Below are 19,757 nucleotides of genomic sequence, written 5' to 3'. Positions count from 1 at the left end.
GCTACTATCACTTCTCTGTTTGAAAATGGGAATGACTATGTCAGAAAACACCTCCCAATCTAGAGGCTAAAAGGCATCCCCTTATTCCTGTGTAGCAGGATCCATTCTGTGGTTTTTTTGCCACGTCCTAGTGGTCTGTTCTGGGAGGTGGATAGTGATGTTTGGATAAGGCTGTGGGTGTGACTCCAATACTGTGTTGTTAAATCATAAGTTTTTGTTGGTTATTACATTGTTTTGTCCATCAGAATGCTCCTGATGTGACAGAATTCCAAATTCTGTCATGAGATGGTTGTGGTCTGTTTGCCATTGCCTTGGAGTAGATGAGCATGATAGGGGTGAGCGTCAGTGCTGCTCAGCTGGGGGCCACCGTGAAGAACACAGTTGCCAGAATGCAGCTCCAAACCTCTAGTCCAATGGTTCTTAGCCTATGGGTCAAAACCCCTTTTGTGGGGTCCAGTGAGCCTTTCACAGGGGCCACATATCAGCTATTCATAGCCCTGTGAAAATCACAGTTATGAAGTAGCAATGAAAATGATTTTATGCTTGGGGGGGAGGGGGTTCACCACAACATAAGGAACTGTGTTAGTGTTACAGGGTTAGGGTTAGGAAGTTGAGAGCCACTGCTCTCAACTTGGTGTTAGGGTTAGGGTTAGGGTGACAACCTAGTCTATCCTTAGGCTGCTGTGACTGTGTGACTCCTCACAGGTATCTCATACACTTTTACTAATGTTCCTACTGACTTATCACTTGAGAATTATAGAGTAAAAGTCAGTGGTTAATGCTCTCTCTGACCTGTTTTGGATCTTTGATAATTGTGGGAAAACACGAGTAGGTTCTAACTTTTCATGTATTTTCCTTTTGTGAAAGTGGCAAGTTCTAAGTCTATACTGTTCATCACTGCCAGCCATCACCACTGCCACCACCCCTCTCTGAGAAGGTGATCACACCTAGCTTTGCTTCTCAGCAAGGTTGACAAAGGCAAAACCTTCCCCTGTTAAAGGGGGATAAACTTCATATATAAGGAGCATTGCTGTAGCGGTGACATTAAAAATAGAAAGCAAATATGCCCATGTGTGGATGAATGCTCATAGGGATTGTGTTAGATTTTTTTTTAGTTGTTCCTGTTAAATGGCATTACAGTCAGTGCTTGATTGTTGATTTCTTTCTCTAGGCAAGAAATTATAGAGCAGCTTCTATCAAATATTTTTCACAAGGAGAAGAATGAATCGGCCATAGTCAGTGCAATCCAGATTTTGCTGACTTTACTTGAGACTCGACGACCAACGTAAGCTTTCCTTTTATCTCACCAAACTCCCACCCCCATCTTGTTTTACTTTCAGATGTCTTAAAAGCTAAGAGTTAAATTCTTGCCAGGTGAGCTACAGTAGGTGCCATTGAAGAGCAGGTGCTGCTGAGCCTTCCTGCTGTAGAGACACTAGTTTCATTTATGGGAATACCACCTACTTAGAGACTTGGTTGAACAGAATGGTTTGATCAACAGGTTATTGGCAGCACTTTGTGTTTGCTGTTGTTAGTGTGCCATTGACATGGATGCAAGGTGATCAAATCCCAAACATGGACAGTGGCCTAGACAGCTTTCTGGTTGTGTGCTTATGAAGGTGGAGGGTGGGTGTCCCAGTTTCAGGTGCTGATGGAGCACCTCATTCCTTTCCTCACTAACTTTGTTGTTTTATGGGGCTCACTGTGAGGGTATTGTACTCTGGAGGCTAGGTGAGCAAGCAGCCTGTGGCCCTTAGGAAATTTTTCTGTTTCACAGTCATGAATATGGTATGTTTTTCAATAAGCCAGTGGATTTTGTATGTTGTCTTTTACATTTTGTATCCAGTGTCACTGTTGTAGGAATATGCACAGATTGCATTTGTTTTGCCCGTCCGTCGTTACTGGACCCACCGAGTGAAGCAAGTGACATGGAGGAAAGGGTGGTGTCTGACTGACAGGTGAAGTCTTCAGCCAGCCTAGACTTCTGTTTTTTTCCCAGTGATGAAATGTAGGTTTCTGGGGTGATAGTGAAGGTAGCCTCACCAGTCCCACTTCACAAATGCCTGGCCCTTGCCACTGGCTTGCTTAGTCTCAGTGATAATGGAAGGCAGTTGGCAGCAGTGTTTTCAGTCTCTTGTAATTTGGAGAATCTGTAATTTGCCTTTTTCCTTCTTCCCCAGAAATTTGTATTTTAAATCACATAAGCATCAGGGTAAGATATTAATTAGTTGTGCCTAGCTGTCTCATAGCTCATGCATCAGGCCCCCTCTGTGGCTTACTGTCATACTGAGTGTTGCTGTGAGGCTTATACAATGGCTGACTTGAGAAAAAAAGAAACCCAAGAAATAGTACACTATTTTAGCAGATATAAGGGGGAAAACACGCAGTGTCATTTTAAAGGAGTAATCCTTGATGGCTGTAAAAGGAGATGCCACAAAGCTTTCTGTGATGGAGTTTTTGTTTTTGAAACTTGAACAAGGTTGAACTTTTAAAGTACACTTAGATCTTGGATATTCCGAGTCCCAGGGAAAGGGCTACTCTCGGAATCATCTGGCTAAGAAGAAAGTGTTACTTGTGAGGAGCATCAGCTTGCCAGGTAGTTCATTGTAAAGGCAGAGTCTGAGATGCAAGGCTTTTAGGGTATGAGGGAAGAGGAAGAACTGCCCTGCCTGGTACTGTCTTGTCACCAACTACAGAGAACAAGTGAAGACCCACAGTGGGAAACTTGCTGCTGTGTTACAGTCAAGAAAGGTGGTAGTTCCAGAGTTCACATGCCAAAAATTGAAATAGGTTCCACCTGGAGGTGGATAGGCACCTAACCTGTGTATCTTACTTGAAACTTCCCCATGTTTCCTCATGTTGATGACACAGTAGTTCACTTATAGTTTTGTTTTTAAAAGATTGTGTATGTGCATGTGCATGCAGCACATACGTGCGTGTAGGTTCTTATGAAGGCCAGAAGAGGATGTTAGATCCCTTGGAGCTAGCATGCATGTGTGTATTAGTTCACCTGACATGGGTAATGTCAGAACACTAAGCATAATGTAGAACACTAAGCATACCTAACTGTTCAGTCAAGTCTTCAGCCCTGATTGTGGTGTTTGTTTCTTTGTTTTTATATGTATGGATATGTTTGTTTGTTTTGGTGTTTTGAGATAGGGTCTGTCTGTGTAGCCTTGGCTGTCCTGGTCTCAGGTCATCCATCTGCCTCTGCCTCCCTGTGATGGGATTAAAGGTGTGAGCCACCACATCCTGCCCTGTATGGGTGTTTCACCTGCATTCATGTCTGAGTGCGACATGCATGCAGTGCCTGAGGAGGCCAAAAGAAAGCCTGGAACTGTAATTGCAGATGATTGTGAGCTGTCATTCAGGGAACTGGGAATCTGACCCAGGTACTCTGAAAGGGCACACCGGTGCTTTTAACTGATGAACCATCTCTCCAGCCCCCTTTTCTCTTTTCTTTGATGATATGAATTTGTGCATGTATGTGTGTGTGTGTCTCTGCTCATGAGTGCGTGCCGGCGTGCTTTCTGATGCAGTGCCCACAGAAGCCAGACTAGGGTGTTGAATTGCATAGAGCTTGGGTTACAGGAAGCTATGAGCTGTCCACCATGGGTGCTTGGAACAGTACACACTATTAACTGCTAAGCCTTCCTCTAGCCCTGAGTCAGGTTTTTATATCTTAGAATAGCAGCAGGTTATATAATTTCCAAAGCTCCTAAGAGGGTAAGGAAAGGAAGAAACCCTGAGCACTACAGAAAACAGACATTGCTGTACATACCTGTAAGCCTTTCAGTAGAGAAGAGCCAAGGCAGGCAAGGCAGGAGAGACATCCCCACTGTGGTTGCAGGCCTCAACAATGGAGCACTGTGAGGGGAAAACCACTATCTATTCATCACTATCTATTCCTTCTCTGTCCTTTCCCCTAAATAAAATTTTAAGCCTCTCATGTAAAAGAAACTGCTCCTTTAACTCAAGGGTGCAGTGAAGAACGCTGTAATGAGAGGAAATGACCAGAAGAAAAAGTTCTGTCCAGTGGGAAAGACAGGAACACTTAAGATCACTGGGTTTTGTTTTATTCCCCCCCCCCCCCCCATGGTGGGGCAGGGGAAGGATCACTAAGGAAGCCCTCCTGAAGGCCTAGGGGATAGGGTTGCTAAGGCCAAGGCATTTTTTTCCTCCCTGTCCCTCTCACTGGTTTCCAGAATGCTGCTAGAAGGAAGGGAAGGCCAGTGTGTGGAAGGAGATTCTTCCAAAGCCAAAGAGGAGTAGGCTTACAAGGAAATCTAAGCCATGGCTGTGGCTGTAGAGGAGAATTTGGCACAAGCCTTAACCATACAGTAACTAGACTGACACTCTGAAAACCAGCGTTAACAGTAACAGAACCTAAGCCTTGCCTCACCCAGTTGCTGACCAGATAGTCCACTCAACACTGAAGACTCTGAAAAAAGACTCACCTCTACTCCATAATACCACACAGACTCTGGCTACCCACTTTTCTTAGGTTTCTATTGTTGCAGCAAAACAAAACCAAGAAGCAAGCTGGGGAGGAACATAAACATAGGTTTATTGAGTGTATACTTCCACATTGATGGTCAAGGAAGTCAAACAAAGCTAGAACCTGGAGACAGGAGCGGATGAAGAGGCTACGAAGGAGGGCTACTACTGGTTTGTTTCCCATGGCTTGTTCAGACTGCTTTTTTTTTTTTTTTTTTTAAGGACCCAGATTCCCAGCCCAGGGATGGCCCCTCCCTCCCCTCCATCACTAATTAAGAAAATGCCTAACAACAGATCTTATGGACACATTTTCTTAATTCCCTCCTTTCAGATAACTCTAGTTTGTATGTCAAGTTGTCCTAAAACTAGCCAGCATAGGGGAAGTGTGGTTTGAGTTTCTACTGTCACCCTCCTTCCTGTGTATGTTTGTGTGTGTGTGTGTGTGTGTGTGTGTGAGAGAGAGAGAGAGAGAGAGAGAGAGATGTTAGATGTGACATGCATATGTGAAGGTTAGGGGACAACTGTAGGAGTCACTTCTCTTTTACTACTGAGCTATTTCTGTGGCTCATGAAACCTTTTTAAAATTAAGCCTATGAAGAAGAGAAATAATAAAACAAAAGAGTAAAAATCAGTGGAGTCGAGAAGAGAAAAAAATTATAGAAAACCAAATGAAACCAAAAGCTGATTCTTTGAAATGATCAATAAAATGGATAAACCTTTAGGTAGATTGTGGAAATGAAAGTAGAAAAGATACAGATTAGAAAAGAAGAGGAAAAAAAGGAATGAATAGAAGCTAGTAGTGTGTGTGTGTGTGTGTATTAAAAGAATATATAGGAATGCCGCACAGAACTCACTAAACATACTAAAGAGTTGAAGGAAGGAAGAAATTTAAATTCTAAAGGGAAAACCTTACAAAGGATTACTTTAAGAAATAGACAGCTGTTTCCTAGCCACTGAAGAAATCCATCCCCTCTGTGAAGAGCAGTTCTTGCCTGTAGAGTTAGGTGCAGTAGATGAATCCTAAGTAAAGATGTCTTGGTGTATGAAGGAACACTCTGCTGACCCCTGTTAAAAAGCCAGCATTATCTTGAAACTAACTGAAGTAGATGAGAATAAACTATTACATATAACGAGGACACAAGAGCTAGATGAAAACTCCTTAAGAAAAGAATGGCAGACCAGATACATCCATTAGATCTAGAATTGGCTCAGTGAGTGCCCTTTTACTCAGTGCTATGGTGGACAGAGACAGGAGGCTCGCTTGGGCTTCTTGCTGTTTTCCAATATAGCCCCAGGTTCAGTGAGACACCTTGTTTCAAGGTATGTAAGGAGTGATAGAGCAGGACACCAGACATCCTCTATTCTCCATACACATGCTTGTACACACCTCTGAAGCAAAATATGTAGCAATCAAAACAATATACTAAAAGCATAATATGACTACAAGTCTCATTTGTCTCTCAAAAGACATCATATGCACAGACAGAACTTTATCATTTCATTAAATTCTTTCATATTATATCAGCAAATCTTTTCTAAGGATTATAGCCATTATAAAAAGGCAGAAGAGGAAAATGACATCTAGATAGGAAAGGATAATACAAAGTTGCCTGGCCATAGATTCCATGATTATCTTTGAAAAAATCTTAAACAATATGCCAGGTACTGGGCATACCAGCCACAGCTATGTAGAGAGACCCTGTTTTTGTTTGTTTTTTGTTTTTTAATACAAAAAGAAACCTTTTATAACTAACAATCAAGTGTAGCAAGATTTCAGGATACAACATCAATGCAGTATTCAAATTCTAATTGCATTTACATGTACTCAGTGAGCAGTTGGGACTTGAAATTACAATATACCCTTTATAGACAAGCAGTTAGGCTTACTGACCTAACTCAATGTAAACACTTCAGTATTGTCAGTGTTCCCCAAGCTGACTTGTGGATGTAGGGCAATACCACTCCACATCTAGACAAAAGTACTTAGAAATCAGACTAACTCCAAATGTGGAAACCCCAAAGCAAAGACAATAGCCAAAACAGTCACTTCAAAAAAACGGAATTGAACAGCTTATACTGTGATTTCAGGACTTACTACAAAGCCACGGTCAATAGACATCGGAAAAAAAGAAGTGCCCAGATCTTTGGAGCAGAAGTATGTGCACACACACACACACCATTCGGATAGGGATGAGGGTGCTGTGCAGTGTGGAAAGGGTAAAGTGTCAATTATTGCTTGTGCGGCAGTGTATTTTACCTCAGTATACCAAAAAGTTAGAAGTCAAAACTTACTCAATATATCATAGATCTTGACATTAATCAATTGTAGAAGTTCCCGAAGAAAGCCTTTGATTCAGGCGCCTTTCTTAGATATGTCACCAAATCATAGTCATTGTGTTCTTCATTGAATTCTGTTGCTGTAACAAATGCCATGACCAAAAACTTGGGGAGGAAAGGAATGATGTTCAACCAACTGCTAAAGCCTAGGCCCATCAGCCTAGAGATGTTGTTTCCCCAGTGGATTGGCCTCTTGCAGTTAAACAATCAAGAAAATGCTGAGAAGCATGCCTATAAGCTAATCTGATAGAGGCAGTTCTTCAGGTTGGTTCCTTCTTCCCTGGTGATAACTGTGATTAGCCACAACAAGTCCAGTCCTTGTCAACTTGACCTTTTCTTTGTCCCTCAAATGCTCATGTCACAATATAAAAACACAGTCCAATTTTTAGAAACTCCTGAAAAACCCAAAATAAGTTAACTTAAAAGAAAGAGCCAGGGTATAGTCATGAGCAGATCACAGCAGAACTCAGATCCAGCAGTGTAAACAGCTCAATGTCCAGTTTCTGGGATTCACTTATAGCTATCCCCACTTTTCCCGCTCTGCTATCTGTAGCACACACAGCTTGTCTGAAAGGCTCCAGAGACCAATAACTGCCCCTTTTCCTTGGCAGGTGGCCCATAATCCTGGTGTTTCCAGTATCCTCTGGTTGCTGCGGCAGATAGGCTATATCTTCACCAGTGACCTCTTCTCACTTCCCTTCATGGTCTCTGACCCTTTACACTGTAAAAGCCCTAGCTATTCTCCATGATCTATTCATGTCTTCAAAACCAGTACAATATGGGAGACTTTTTTTTAGAGTGATTTTTGCTGTGATGAAACACCATGACCAAAAGAAACTTAGGGGAGAAAAAAAGTTAATTTGGCTCATATATCCTGAATCATAGTCCATTTGAGGGATGCCAAGGTAGGAACTCAGACTTAGCCGGGACCACACTGATGCTGAGGCCATGGAAGAGTGCTGCTTACTGGCTTGATTCTCATGACTTGCTGAGCTTTTCTTATAGTAACCAGTACCACCACAATGGGCTAGGTCCTCTCCCAATAGTCACTAGTCCAGATTGGATTACAGGTTTGTGCTGTTATGCTGGTTTCAGTTGGGCTGAGAATTGAACCCAGAGCTTTCTCCATGCTGGACAAGCACTCTCCTTACCAAGTCATACTTAGTCCACTACTGCAGAAAGTCTTGTGTTTGTTTTCTGTGTCTGGGAAAGAAAAAAAAAAATTGGTGGCCCATAGTCAAGTTTCTTGAACTTTTGCCACTCATAGTTCCCTTTGGCCAAAGACATTTTCACTCAATACTTTATATGTGTATAAAATAGATATGCAAATCAAACATTAAAGATAAGGCTTAAGTTTGTTTTAAAACAGTTTTAGTATACATACAATTTTACTGTTAAAGGTGAAAGCAGATTTTCATAATTAGATGGATACGCTTGTTTACATAAATAATTAAATCATGGCTGAGTATTTAACACTGTAGGCTGTAGAGCATGTTCAACTTTTATTTTTATAATCATCTGTGCCAAGAAGGCCACTTTAACTGTGCAGTGCAAAATGGCAGAAATATAGTTAGGACCATAACAGGGAATTTGGTTCTAATCCCAAGTAAGTGTTCTAATGGGGTTTTTGTTTTGTGTTGTGTTTCTAATGAACCTGGTCAGTAACTCCAGCAGTAGTTGTAAGATCAAACATTGTGACACTGATGACTTACTAATTTGTTGCTTTCGTGCTGAGATTATTGTCATTAAACTGTCATATTTGTCTACGAGCACAAAATTGTGTGCAGTAAAACATTACAGCAGCCATAGCCTCATATCTGGGCTAAGCTGTTTCAGTGGTCTTTATTGGCATTGTGGTGTGACAGTTTGTGTGGTGCATAGTGGGTGTGTTACGTGTCCAGAATCTAGGCAGCAGGAACTCACATGACACATCACAAGTGCAGTCCATAAGAAACACCTTGGATTCATCACACATTTGATTTTGAATTAGTTTCTCCTGTTTTGTGCCTTCAGAAGTCTTTTTATTGTTTCCTAATGTTTTTTACACTACCCCCCTCTCCATAGTCAGTTATATTACTCCATGCTGGCTTGCAACCCACAGTGTCAGGAGCTGGGTCCTAGAGCAACAGTTCTCAATGCCAGACTTTCAAGACTATGGTGTTGGCAGTGCTACATTCCCAAAGAGGCACAGAGAGATAATGGTTCCCTACCTCTTCAGTTTCTATCGCCTTTCTGCAACTCCATGGCCTATGGCCACTGTTTCATTTGTCCTTGTCTTGCCCTCTGTGTGTATCTGTTTTACTTCTGTTCTCCAAGGACCCTTGTGTTAGTCCTGTGGGTCCTTCTCACAGTCCAGGTTAGTCTTCCATCTTAGAGTCCTTAGTTGTGTCTCTAGAGGCATCCACAGGCTGTGAGGATTAGGATGACGTTTCTCTGGAAGAGCTAGCTCTAGGCCAGAGGTATTGCTCTTGTCCAGCTTTCAGGAATTGTGTTTCTGAACTTAGCCTTTACAGCTAGATGTAACCCACAAGGGCTATGTTTACCACAGTGAGCACACTCTGGTTTCCAGGTGTGCTAGCTGGTGTGAGCCCTTGGTCTGCTGATGCTATTCCAGGAGGGGCATCTTTGAGTGGTTCTTTTGTTAGTGGTCAGTAATGAACTGATAATTAGAGAGGTTGGATTTGGGCCCAGGCAGTCTCACTGTAACAGTACTTTTTTTTTTTTTTTTTTAAGATTTTTTGCTTTGCTTTGCTTTCTTTTCTTTTCTTTTTTCTTTTTAAGATTTATTTATTATTTGTACAACATTCTGCCTGCACACCAGATCTTACTATAGATGGTTAATGAGCCACCATGAGGTTGCTGGGAATTGAACTCAGGACCTTTGGAAGAACAGTGAGTGTTCTTAACCTCTGAGCCATCCCTCCAGCCCTACATAGTATTTTTAGTTTGAACTTCATATTCCCATTGTCATACTGATCTAGGTCTTCCCCCCTTCTTTAGAACTACTGTCCCCTTGTAGTCACAATACCAGCTGAAATTAGAACCCTCTTACCTTTAGTCCTTTTTTTTGTGTTTTGTTTTTGTTTTTAAAGGAATGAGTTGTAATGATTGAAGACTGGATTTTATATAGAATAAATCAAACCCTTTAAATGGAAATCAATGTTGTTTATCCAAAAATATGCTAGGGAATAAGTAGGGCCCTCCTTATTGTTAGCATTCTCAGATGGCAGGAAATTTGATGTCCTATGACTTGGGTCAGGTCTGATCTGTAGAGATGTGCTCTCAGTATGATAGTGACAGGAGTTGGAGAGTTCAGAAGAATCTGGAGATGTGACATAATATCTCACCTGATACCATAACCCCTTTATGTTCTCAGGGCACGGTGGCCAATCCCATGAGTCCTATTGCTCTGTTTCTTGGCTGCCTCTTTGACATTATTGTAATATAGTCACAGATTGATGAAGTGTGTGCCTGCAAGGTTGACATGGAGAACTTGAATGAGTTTTTTTGACATTACAGTAGTTCCCTTGATATTTTTTTTTTTTTCCAGATTTGAAGGCCATATAGAGATCTGCCCACCAGGCATGAATCACTCTGCTTGTTCAGTTAATAAGAGTGTTCTAGAAGCCATCCGAGGAAGACTTGGATCTTTCCATGAACTCCTTCTCGAGCCACCCAAGGTAGGGTTTTGGTCTTAAGTGTTATTGGAAGGCAGCAATTTGGTTTTGGCAGTCATTAGAGAGTCTGAGAACCTTGGACATAAGAGGATGACCATAATTAGTATTATATACTATGTGTTTAAAATGTGCATGTGTGCACGCCTGAGCTGGTTGTATCCTTCCTTTCAACTATGGGTTCTAGAGATAGAACTCTGGAGGGAAGTGCTTTGCCCATTGAGCCACCTCCTCAGCTACATGATATGTTTAAAGGTACATTACCAATTTTCTCTGCCTCTGAGATATTTTGTTATTGATTGGTTGGTTTTGTTTTAGGGTTGGAGTCTTGCTGGCCTTGAACTTGACTTTCCTCCTGCCTGAGCCTTATGAGTAGTGAGATTACAAGCATTTACCATTGTGCCTCCTGTGAGGTTTTTATCCATATACCTTGTCTAAATTAGTGAGAAAAAATGAGAAATTAAAAATATCTACTTAGTAAACTCAGATTTTTGTTTTGTAAATTCTTGAGTACCTATATATAAGTAAAATAAACATTTTTCTATTTTTAACATTCTTTTTAGCCTTTGAAGTAAAGTTAACCTTTCATGATCTGATTTTTGAAGTTGTGGTCTTTTGTGAAACCTCCAAGCTCACCCTGCATTGGCCTACTTCCTCCAACAAGGCCACACCTAACCCACCACCTTCTTGGTGACCAAGCATTCAAATATATGAACCTATTGGGACCATTTGTATTCAGACTATCAGAGTATTTTCTCTTTAACGTCTTGGAAGAGGGACAGCAGAATACCTTAAGTCAGTACCCCCAGAGTCTGGTTAACTTCCAAATTGTTGTTCAGATACCCAGTGCTGTCTTGAGTGCCTAGCACTTCCCTCTGTGCTCAGGGTCCTGCTGGGCCCTTTCTATCCAGGGCCTTGCATCTTCATTCAACTCATTCACCATAAGAAACTTTTTTTAGTGTTTAGTGCCAAAGAGCCAGTGCCAATTTTCTTGGCAGTCCTAGAAACAAGAATATGAAAAAAAGACATAGGAAAAGAGGAGAGAGCATCACTAATGAAAAATGGAGGCAAGAAGAGGATAGGAGAGGCTGTGTATGATGAGAGACCAGTCTATGTCTTATGTGGTTCATCCAGCTCTTTGTAGGTACACGAAGAAACACCTGACTCATGACCCCCTTCATAACTAAGTCTCTTGTTGAGACTTCTCTTTTACTCTAGAAATGAGTGACATACCTGGCTTCACTCCATGATAAAGTATATAGGTAGATTTAGAGTGTTTAAAGAAGCATAATTAATTGATTCATGAACTTACTTGCTGTGCTAAGGATTGAATGTAGTCTTACACATGCTCAGTAATCACCCCAGTACCATGAAACTTTTTAGAAAGTCTCAGGAGTTTCATCTAGTGAAAATGTAAGGCTTAGGCCAGAAGAGGAGAGTGAGCAAGTGTGAGAGTTTGGTTTAGGCAGTCATTGGAGAGTCTGAGAACTTTGGAAGTAAGAGACTGACTAATGAGCCTTACATACTATGTTTGGGGGTTTGTTTTTTGTTTGTTTGTGGGAGGATCCGGGCAATTTGTGGAAGCTTGCTATCTCTTTCCATTGTACTCTGTGGGTTCTAGAGATAAGTGAATGGGAGGGAGTCGTGTGGGTACATCTTCAGGGAGGGCAGCTTAGTGGTTCATTTTAGTTTGTTACTCTTTCCCGTCAGAATGTCTTACATGCTCTAGTGTCTGCTTCTGTCTTGTGATTGCAGATGATTAAAACTCTCTTTGTAGACAAGAACAGAGCACATCCATCCCATTTCTCAAAGTAAACACTCATCTTTTTACCATATGTAGTTTCTGGCTTCTTGTAAAGATTCCAGCTCCAAGTTTAGATTTCTCTCCAGTGTAAATTGTATGGTATTAGCTGACTTTCTGCTGTGTCAGCACATGGGCTTTTTATTTAGTCATTTAACTTAATTGGAAAGCTTTTTTTTTTTCCACAGAAAAGTGTGATGAAGACTACATGGGGTATACTGGACCCTCCCGTGGGGAACACTCGATTGAATGTGATTAGGTTGATATCCAGCCTGCTCCAAACCAATACCAGCAGTATAAATGGAGACCTGATGGAACTGAACAGCATTGGTGTCATATTGGTGAGATTCTGCCTCACAGACATTTGAAGTCACCCTTGGTAGTTCCTGAGATTATAGCTTAGTCGAATAAATTGACAGGGGTGTGGTATGAACTCGCTGTCCAGTACCGCCATCCTGTCTGGAGTGGGGACAGATCTCTAACAGTACTGTCACCCTGAGCACTAAAAAACTGCTTTGAACTCATTCTAACTTGTCCCAAGCTGCTGTGGTGTGAGTTGCTAGAGGTGCCAGCTTACTTCTGACACCCATCTTCCCAGTAAAGGGGAAGAGTTCATTCCCCACATACCTGGGAGGCAAAGTCTGGAAGTTGCTAGGAAACCAGAAAGTGTTAGAGCAGAACAAAACTGGCCGAGGCACATACATTACGAGGCAGTGGCTCACTGCTCAGGGCCACATCTGTGACAGAATTACCATGTAAGCGACTGCCCTGCACTCTGCACACCCAGGCTCTGAGTAGGAAGCCCAACCTCAAAATGGAATGAGAAATTTAACAAATTACTATCTACAGATTACATTCTGCTGACAGTGGAGACTGTGACAAAACTGTTACATTAATCTAGACTCCAGTTTTCCAATAAAAATAATTCTCTGTATCACTTTTGCTCATTTTAAAATGAGCCTTAATTGGGCAGTTCGTGGAAAGTACAAAGCAAAGCCTGCTGCATGCGTGGTGGTCTGAGAAAGCAATGGAGTCACCAAATGAAGAGCATGGACATGGACTGAGCTAGATATTTGCATCACTTTAAAAAAAATTTGTCTTTGAGAGGATTATGCTCATCTTTCCTTTGTGTTACTGGAACTTTCCTATTTTCCAGTATATTCTAGGCAAATTCAAGTATTTTGAACGGCCAGATAGTTATACAGACTGAAGCAGTGTTTAAAACCCCCCTTTAAATAAGGTTTTGTTCCTTTCAATGTACGTGTGTGCTTATCTGTGTGCATACATGCATATATAGGCATCATGGCTCCCTATTGTGGTCAGACCACACCCTGTACAAGTCAGTTCTCTCCTTTCACCATGTGGGATCTCAGAATCAAAATCAGGTAATCAGTCAAGCACCTTTGCTTACTGAGCCAGTTTGCTACCATTCTACCTTGTCTTTTGAGACGGAATATCATTGACTCTGAAACTCTTCATTTAGGCTATACCAGTTGGTCAGTGAGCCCTGCCTGTCTTCACTTCCCCAGCACTGGATTACAGACTTATATGCCACTCTGCCCAACTTTTAAGAAGGTGCTGGGGATGCAGAGTCAGAGCCTCTGCTTACTCGGGAAGTACTTTACTGATTGAGTGTCTCCCCACACTGAAAACGTTCGTCAGTTGCTATGCCGTGATTTTTTAAAGTGGTGGCTTCTGCATTGAGCTAACTGAAGAAGACTGTACTTTTCTTGTAGGACATGTTCTTTAAGTACACATGGAATAACTTTCTACATACGCAAGTGGAAATTTGTATTGCTCTCATTCTTGCCAGTCCTTTTGAGAATGCAGAAAATGGCACCATTACTAATCAAGACTCTGCTGGTGACAATTTGTTATTGAAGCATGTAAGTGTTATTTCCTGGTTACTGTGTTTTTCAGAATATGGGATGACTCACAACTGAAGGACAGATTGAGTAGCTTCAAGTCGTAAGGTTTAGCTGTCACATATTCATTGCACTATGACTAGTGAGTCTATTAATTACACAGAACACCTGTCAATGAACTGTAGACCATTTCCTTGTAAATATAAGAAGTTTGAACATACTTTGTGGGGTTAAAAGAACCATAGATAATTAAGTACTACTGAGAATACTGTTACTGTACTTTGGCATACCAGAATTTAACTTCCACTGCTGAATAGGTGCCTAAAAGTGTGGCGAAATGAGTGTTAGTCTGTGTTGAATGATCTTTGTTTTAGGGTCACTCTGGTATTTTATGGGCAAGAGTCAGGAGCTTCTTCCAAGACTTGTCTTGGACTCATAAACTTTCTGGCTCAGGCTTTCGGAGCTGGAGTTACAAGCATGTGCACTGATATCTGACATGGGGATCTTTTTTCTGTAAAATATGAAATGATTTTTCTGGGTCAGTTTTCAGAGTTCTGCATTTTATGGTTTTATTTAGTCCTCTAGTTTCCATATAGTTTATTCCCAGATCTGGAAGGCAAAGGCTGACCTAAAGCGGCCAGGTGACTGGGAAGACAAGTGCCGTTGCTCATTGCAGTTTGCAGCCCGCAGCAGCTTCTCTTTGACTGTTAGAGTTTTGGTAGGACACATAGGCCTCAATATACACAACTGTTAGGATTGGTTCAGGTTGTGTTGCCCACATTTAAAAGTGAGCTAAGCCAAAATAAAGAAAATAGCTTAAAAGTAGAGTGTTGTTTTAGGTCTGTGCTAAATTTGCCAGAGCGTGGTTTAATCATTGAGTTCTGTTTGGCCCCTGTGCTTCTGACCAGCTGGGGTTAAAGGTTGAGCCACCATGCTGCTTTTGCTTTAGTGTTTTAATGCTTTAACTATTGTTTGAATAATTGGAGTATTCTTTCTTATTTAGCTTTTTCAAAAATGTCAGTTAATAGAGCGAATACTTGAAGCCTGGGACACAAATGAGAAGAAACAGTAAGTACCCTCCTCTTTTTCTCTCTTTCTTTGTTTTATGTATATGACTATTTTTGGATCATACTACAGATGGTTGCTAGCCACCATGTGGTTCCTAGGAATTGAACTTAGGACCCCTGGAAGAATAGCCAGAGTTAAGAGCATCTCTCTAGCCTTCTTTCTTGCCTGTCTTCCTTTCTTGCCTGCCTTTCTTTCTTGCCTTTCCTTCCTTCCTTCCTTCCTCCCTTCCTTCCCTCCCTCCCTCTTACCTACTTCTTCCTACTCCCCTCCCCCCTTCCTTTCTCCCTCCCTCCCTTTTTCCCAACGTAATATTTTTGTCAATTATTTGAGGCTGGGTGTTTGTATAAGTGGCACCTAGCTTATGGGTTGCATTATTGGATGGTGGTTGAGTGCCAAGTGGGAGGAGAGAATCCTGACCGTTGGTGTTGGTTTGTGTCGGAACCCTCTCACTCCTCTCTTCTTGATATTTTGAGGAGTATAGGTAAACTTTGGTTGGTCATCCTGCCCTGCTGCAGGATGTTGGGTCTTACTCATTGGGAGAGGTTGGAGCTCACTGTTCACCCTCTGCCCTCCTCCCTACCCATCTAGCCTATAGGGATCACTATTATTTTCATGCTTCTATGAAGTCAGCTTTCCATGTGAGCCAGAACAATCTTGTCTTCTCAGATCTTACTTCTCCTAATAGTGTTCTTCAGTTCTGTAAATGGCACCACAAATGGCATGATTTTGTTCTTTATGTTTGACTACACCCCCCCCCTTTTTTTTTTTTTTTTTTTTGAGACAGTTTCTCTGTAGCTTTGGCTGTCCTGGACTCACTTTGTAGACCAGGCTGGCCTCAAACTCAGAGAGATCTGCCTGCTTCTGCCTCCCAAATGCTGGGATCAAAAATGTGGGCTACCACCACCCAGGCTATCCCACTGTTTTATAAATACCACTTTCTAAAAAATATTCTCATCTGGGCCATTTATAAAACTTGTGGTTTTAATTTGCATGTCCTTGTTAATTAGTAATACTGGCATCTTTTGTGTATCTTTGGGCCATTTCTGTGTCTTCTCTTAAGAAATGACTATTTAGCTCATAAACATTGCTTAGGTAGAATTGAAAGGATGTTTTAGTGGCTTTTCTACATTTCCTGGCTGTACTCCACTGGGGAAGTACTAAGATTCTCACTAATCTTCTGTGTGGGATGTGCATTTAATAATGTTTCTCATCTCCCACAGTCTCTGCAGAGTCTAAGGTGATCCCATTTGCTTCTTTTACTTTTTTATCAGTGGTTTGGGGTATTCTCCCAAATGTGTCTGCACAGACCAGTGTTGTGTTTGTCTTTGTTCTAGTAGTTTCATAGTGTCTGGTTTTCAGTTGAGTCTTTCTTTTGCATTAATTTACTCTGTGGGGAAAGATGGCATCCAGTTGTACTGTTCTGCATGGACATGGCTATCTTGATCAAAGCTATTTATTAACTTGACTGTGCTTCCTTCTGAGTCAGGTGTAAGTCTATTTCTCAGTCATCATGATACACTTTTTGTAGAGACCAGTTTTAGGAAATGTGACTGCTATGTGGAGCCCTTACATAGCCACCACTGTAGTCAGAACATAGAATCCATTATCATGCACAGGTGCATTGTTTGTCATCCCCTCCAACCCTTCTCTTTTTGAGCCTGTATCAAACTTACTGTGTAGCTGAGGGTGACTTTGAACTTCTGGTCCTGGCTTCTCTCCAGTTCTGGGATTACAGCCTTGTTGCCCATGTATGACTTTATGAGATGCAAATGATCAAACCCAGTGCTTTAGTGAAAGCTAGGCTGCATTCTACCAACTGAGCTCTTCAAAAAGTTGACACTGTTGATATTCATCACTATTAAAATCTGTATTCCTCTGAAGGAGGTAACTGACTCAGGACTGGAATCAGCTTGCTTTCATTGTTTTGGGTGGTGGCGGTGGTGATGAACTTAGTAAACATTGATGATCACAGATGTTTTTTGATGTAGCCATATGGGAAACTGGTGCTAAGCTTATGTGGCTGTGGCGGGGGTTTTGGTTAGCACGCACATTATTCCAAATGGATCTCCTTGAGGGGAACTGTGTGACACCTGCTTCTGTGTCTGACCTATGAGCTGTTTTGTGTCTTCTGTGACCTCTTACCAACCATTCTCTTTCTCTTCCTGCCTCATCAGGCTAGCACATAAGTATCCTATATACTGTTTTCTTCCTGTGGGCTTGTCCTCTGAGGGCAGGTGAATAAACAGTCCTCTGAGCGTGGGATTTTGAAAGAGCTTTCTTTAGTGCTTCAGTATGTCAGAAGCCTTACATAGGCAGTGGTTTCTTACCTGTGGCCTTAAGTAAGTATCGGAGGGCTAAGAAGTTGTCTTTGGTAACACCAGAGTCTCTGGATCTTACCAAAGTCAGCCTTTGCAGCTCGCTGTGAGCCTCAAATTCCCCACAGGGTCTGGAGAGTGCCCAGCAGGTATTACGTTTTCCAGATTTGCCTCCAAGCATGGGGTTTTGTTGTTATCTTTTAGTGGCTCCTGAAAGGGCTTTCTCTGCCCTGTTTCCAACAAAAATCTTTTATAAGTTATATACATTAAAAAGGTAAAGATGAATGTGATTGGAAAGAGTAGGTCTCAGCAGAAGAAAGCATCGAGCACTGAGTTTACTGGCTGCTGTTCTGAGTGGTCTCCAGAAAGTGCAAGGTCCTTCTCACCTCAGCCATGTGTTCATATAAGCCACTGTCTCAAGTTGAGAAATGTCATTAGTAGTTATTGATGTCTGTCATTTAGCACAAGTAAAACTTGATGTCTGTTGGGGGAAAAGCCAACAAAATTCTGACCTCAGTTTCTTATAATCTGATTAAAGTCTGAAACTGAAGAAAAATTCCAGCAACATGGGGCATTGATGAATGTCTGCTTCAGATAGTGTTGGTAACAGTCATTGTTGCTGACTGGAATAACTGTCCTGTTACTATGCTGCCATACTTCCTGTTAAGTTTATGTATTCTCCATTTGAGAATCTGCTAAGTGCCTATCCTCCCAGTCTGAATTTTTGCCCTTCCCCCTTCCCAGGGCTGAAGGAGGACGACGGCACGGCTACATGGGACACCTCACAAGGATAGCTAACTGTATTGTGCATAGCACTGACAAGGGTCCGAACAGTGCATTAGTACAGCAGCTCATCAAAGGTAAGTTCTTTAACAATTCTAATTACATTTGTGTGGGATCAGAGAGCAGTGAGGGGTTGAAGTGCTGGGAGCAGGTTGAAGATGGAGTTTCTTTCCATTGTAGAGACTGTTTGGAGATTACACTGTAGCTGTTGAGAATGTGTTTGAACCATATGGTTCTCAACTCAGATTTCTGCTCTTCATTTACAAACCAAGTGGCATGCGGGTGTCATTTTCTATGATAGCACAGTGTTGATGGCCTGCTGGTTTGTTTTTAAAGATTTATTTATATTCACCAGACATAGTGGCACACGGCTTTAATCCCAGCACTTGGGAGTCAAAGTCAGGCAGATCTCTTTAAGTTTGAAGCCAGCCTGGTCTATATAATGAGTTCCCTGACAGTCAGAGCTACATAGTGAGACCCTGTGTTGGGGGTGGGAGGTCTTTAATTTATGTATATAGATGTTTTGCTTGTGTGTGTCTGTATAGCATGTGCAGACATTTCAGTGGAGGTTAGAAGAGGATGTCAGATCCCTCTGGAACTGGAGTTAATGTATGGTTGTGAGTTGCCATGTGGGTGCTAGGGATCAATCCAGGTCCTCTAGAAGAGTAGCTAGTGCTCTTAACCCCCAAGCCATCTCTCTAGCCCCTGACCTGGTTCTGTGTTTCTGTGTTTGAGTAGAGCCACTCAAGGCATGGTGGCTCTTGCTTTTTCTTTTGAAGTCCCCTACCTTTTAAAAAAAAAAATGTATATTAGTGTTTTACCTATATGCATGTATGTACACCATGCGTACCTGGCCAAAAGAGAGCATTGGATCCCCTGCAACTTCCTTTATGGAGGTTGTGAGCCACCATGTGGGTGCTGGAAACAGAACTCAGATCCCCCGGAAAAGTAACAAGTGCTCTTAAGTACTGAGACATCTCTCTAGTGGCTAGAATCTAGACTATCCTCCCTCCTGTTATTACCTGTAGATTAAATCCTTACCTAAGATGCTAAAGCCCTGTCAGCATTTCTTCAGTGTCTCTGTTACTAAAATGAGAGATTGGATCCTAAAGGATTCTTTTTTTACTAGCATTTAAATTTAATCAGCCTAGAATGACTTGTACCTTCTACATAAGCCTCAGAGCACAAGTCCATTTTTGCCAGACTGAGAATACATGATCTGACCTTCAGGGCTCTGCCCCAGCAGGGATTGCTAGTAACCATGTTTGTTCTCAGAGTGTTGCTCTGTTAAGTGTGCACTAAAAGCCTACTTCTCGCCCAATGACAGGAAAACTGAGGCTGATCCACCTTTAATTTTGCTTCTGGGGAATTTAAACCTCTTCCTCAAGCTACTCCCTGTGGTTCCTTTTTTATAAAA

At 41.8% G+C, this 19,757-nt stretch overlaps 1 protein-coding gene across 9 annotated transcripts in view; it reads left to right on the top strand.

Moving 5' to 3' along the window:
• Positions 1-19,757, top strand: part of Ppp6r3 (protein phosphatase 6 regulatory subunit 3) — a 115,347-nt gene that overhangs the window by 61,105 nt on the left and 34,485 nt on the right. For all 9 annotated transcript variants that reach the window (XM_055614570.1, XM_055614566.1, XM_055614569.1 and 6 more), the window contains 6 exons: positions 1,172-1,285; positions 10,385-10,514; positions 12,498-12,650; positions 14,046-14,195; positions 15,178-15,242; positions 18,302-18,417. In XM_055614570.1, the coding sequence (XP_055470545.1) occupies positions 1,172-1,285; positions 10,385-10,514; positions 12,498-12,650; positions 14,046-14,195; positions 15,178-15,242; positions 18,302-18,417 (728 nt within the window). The remainder of the gene's footprint in view (positions 1-1,171; positions 1,286-10,384; positions 10,515-12,497; positions 12,651-14,045; positions 14,196-15,177; positions 15,243-18,301; positions 18,418-19,757) is intronic.

The sequence above is a fragment of the Psammomys obesus genome, unplaced genomic scaffold, assembly GCF_907164565.1.
Source record: "Psammomys obesus unplaced genomic scaffold, mPsaObe1.curated_primary_1811, whole genome shotgun sequence".
Lineage (NCBI taxonomy): Eukaryota > Metazoa > Chordata > Mammalia > Rodentia > Muridae > Psammomys > Psammomys obesus.
The sequence above is the reverse complement of the archived record's forward strand: the minus strand, read 5'-3'. Positions and strand labels throughout refer to the sequence as shown.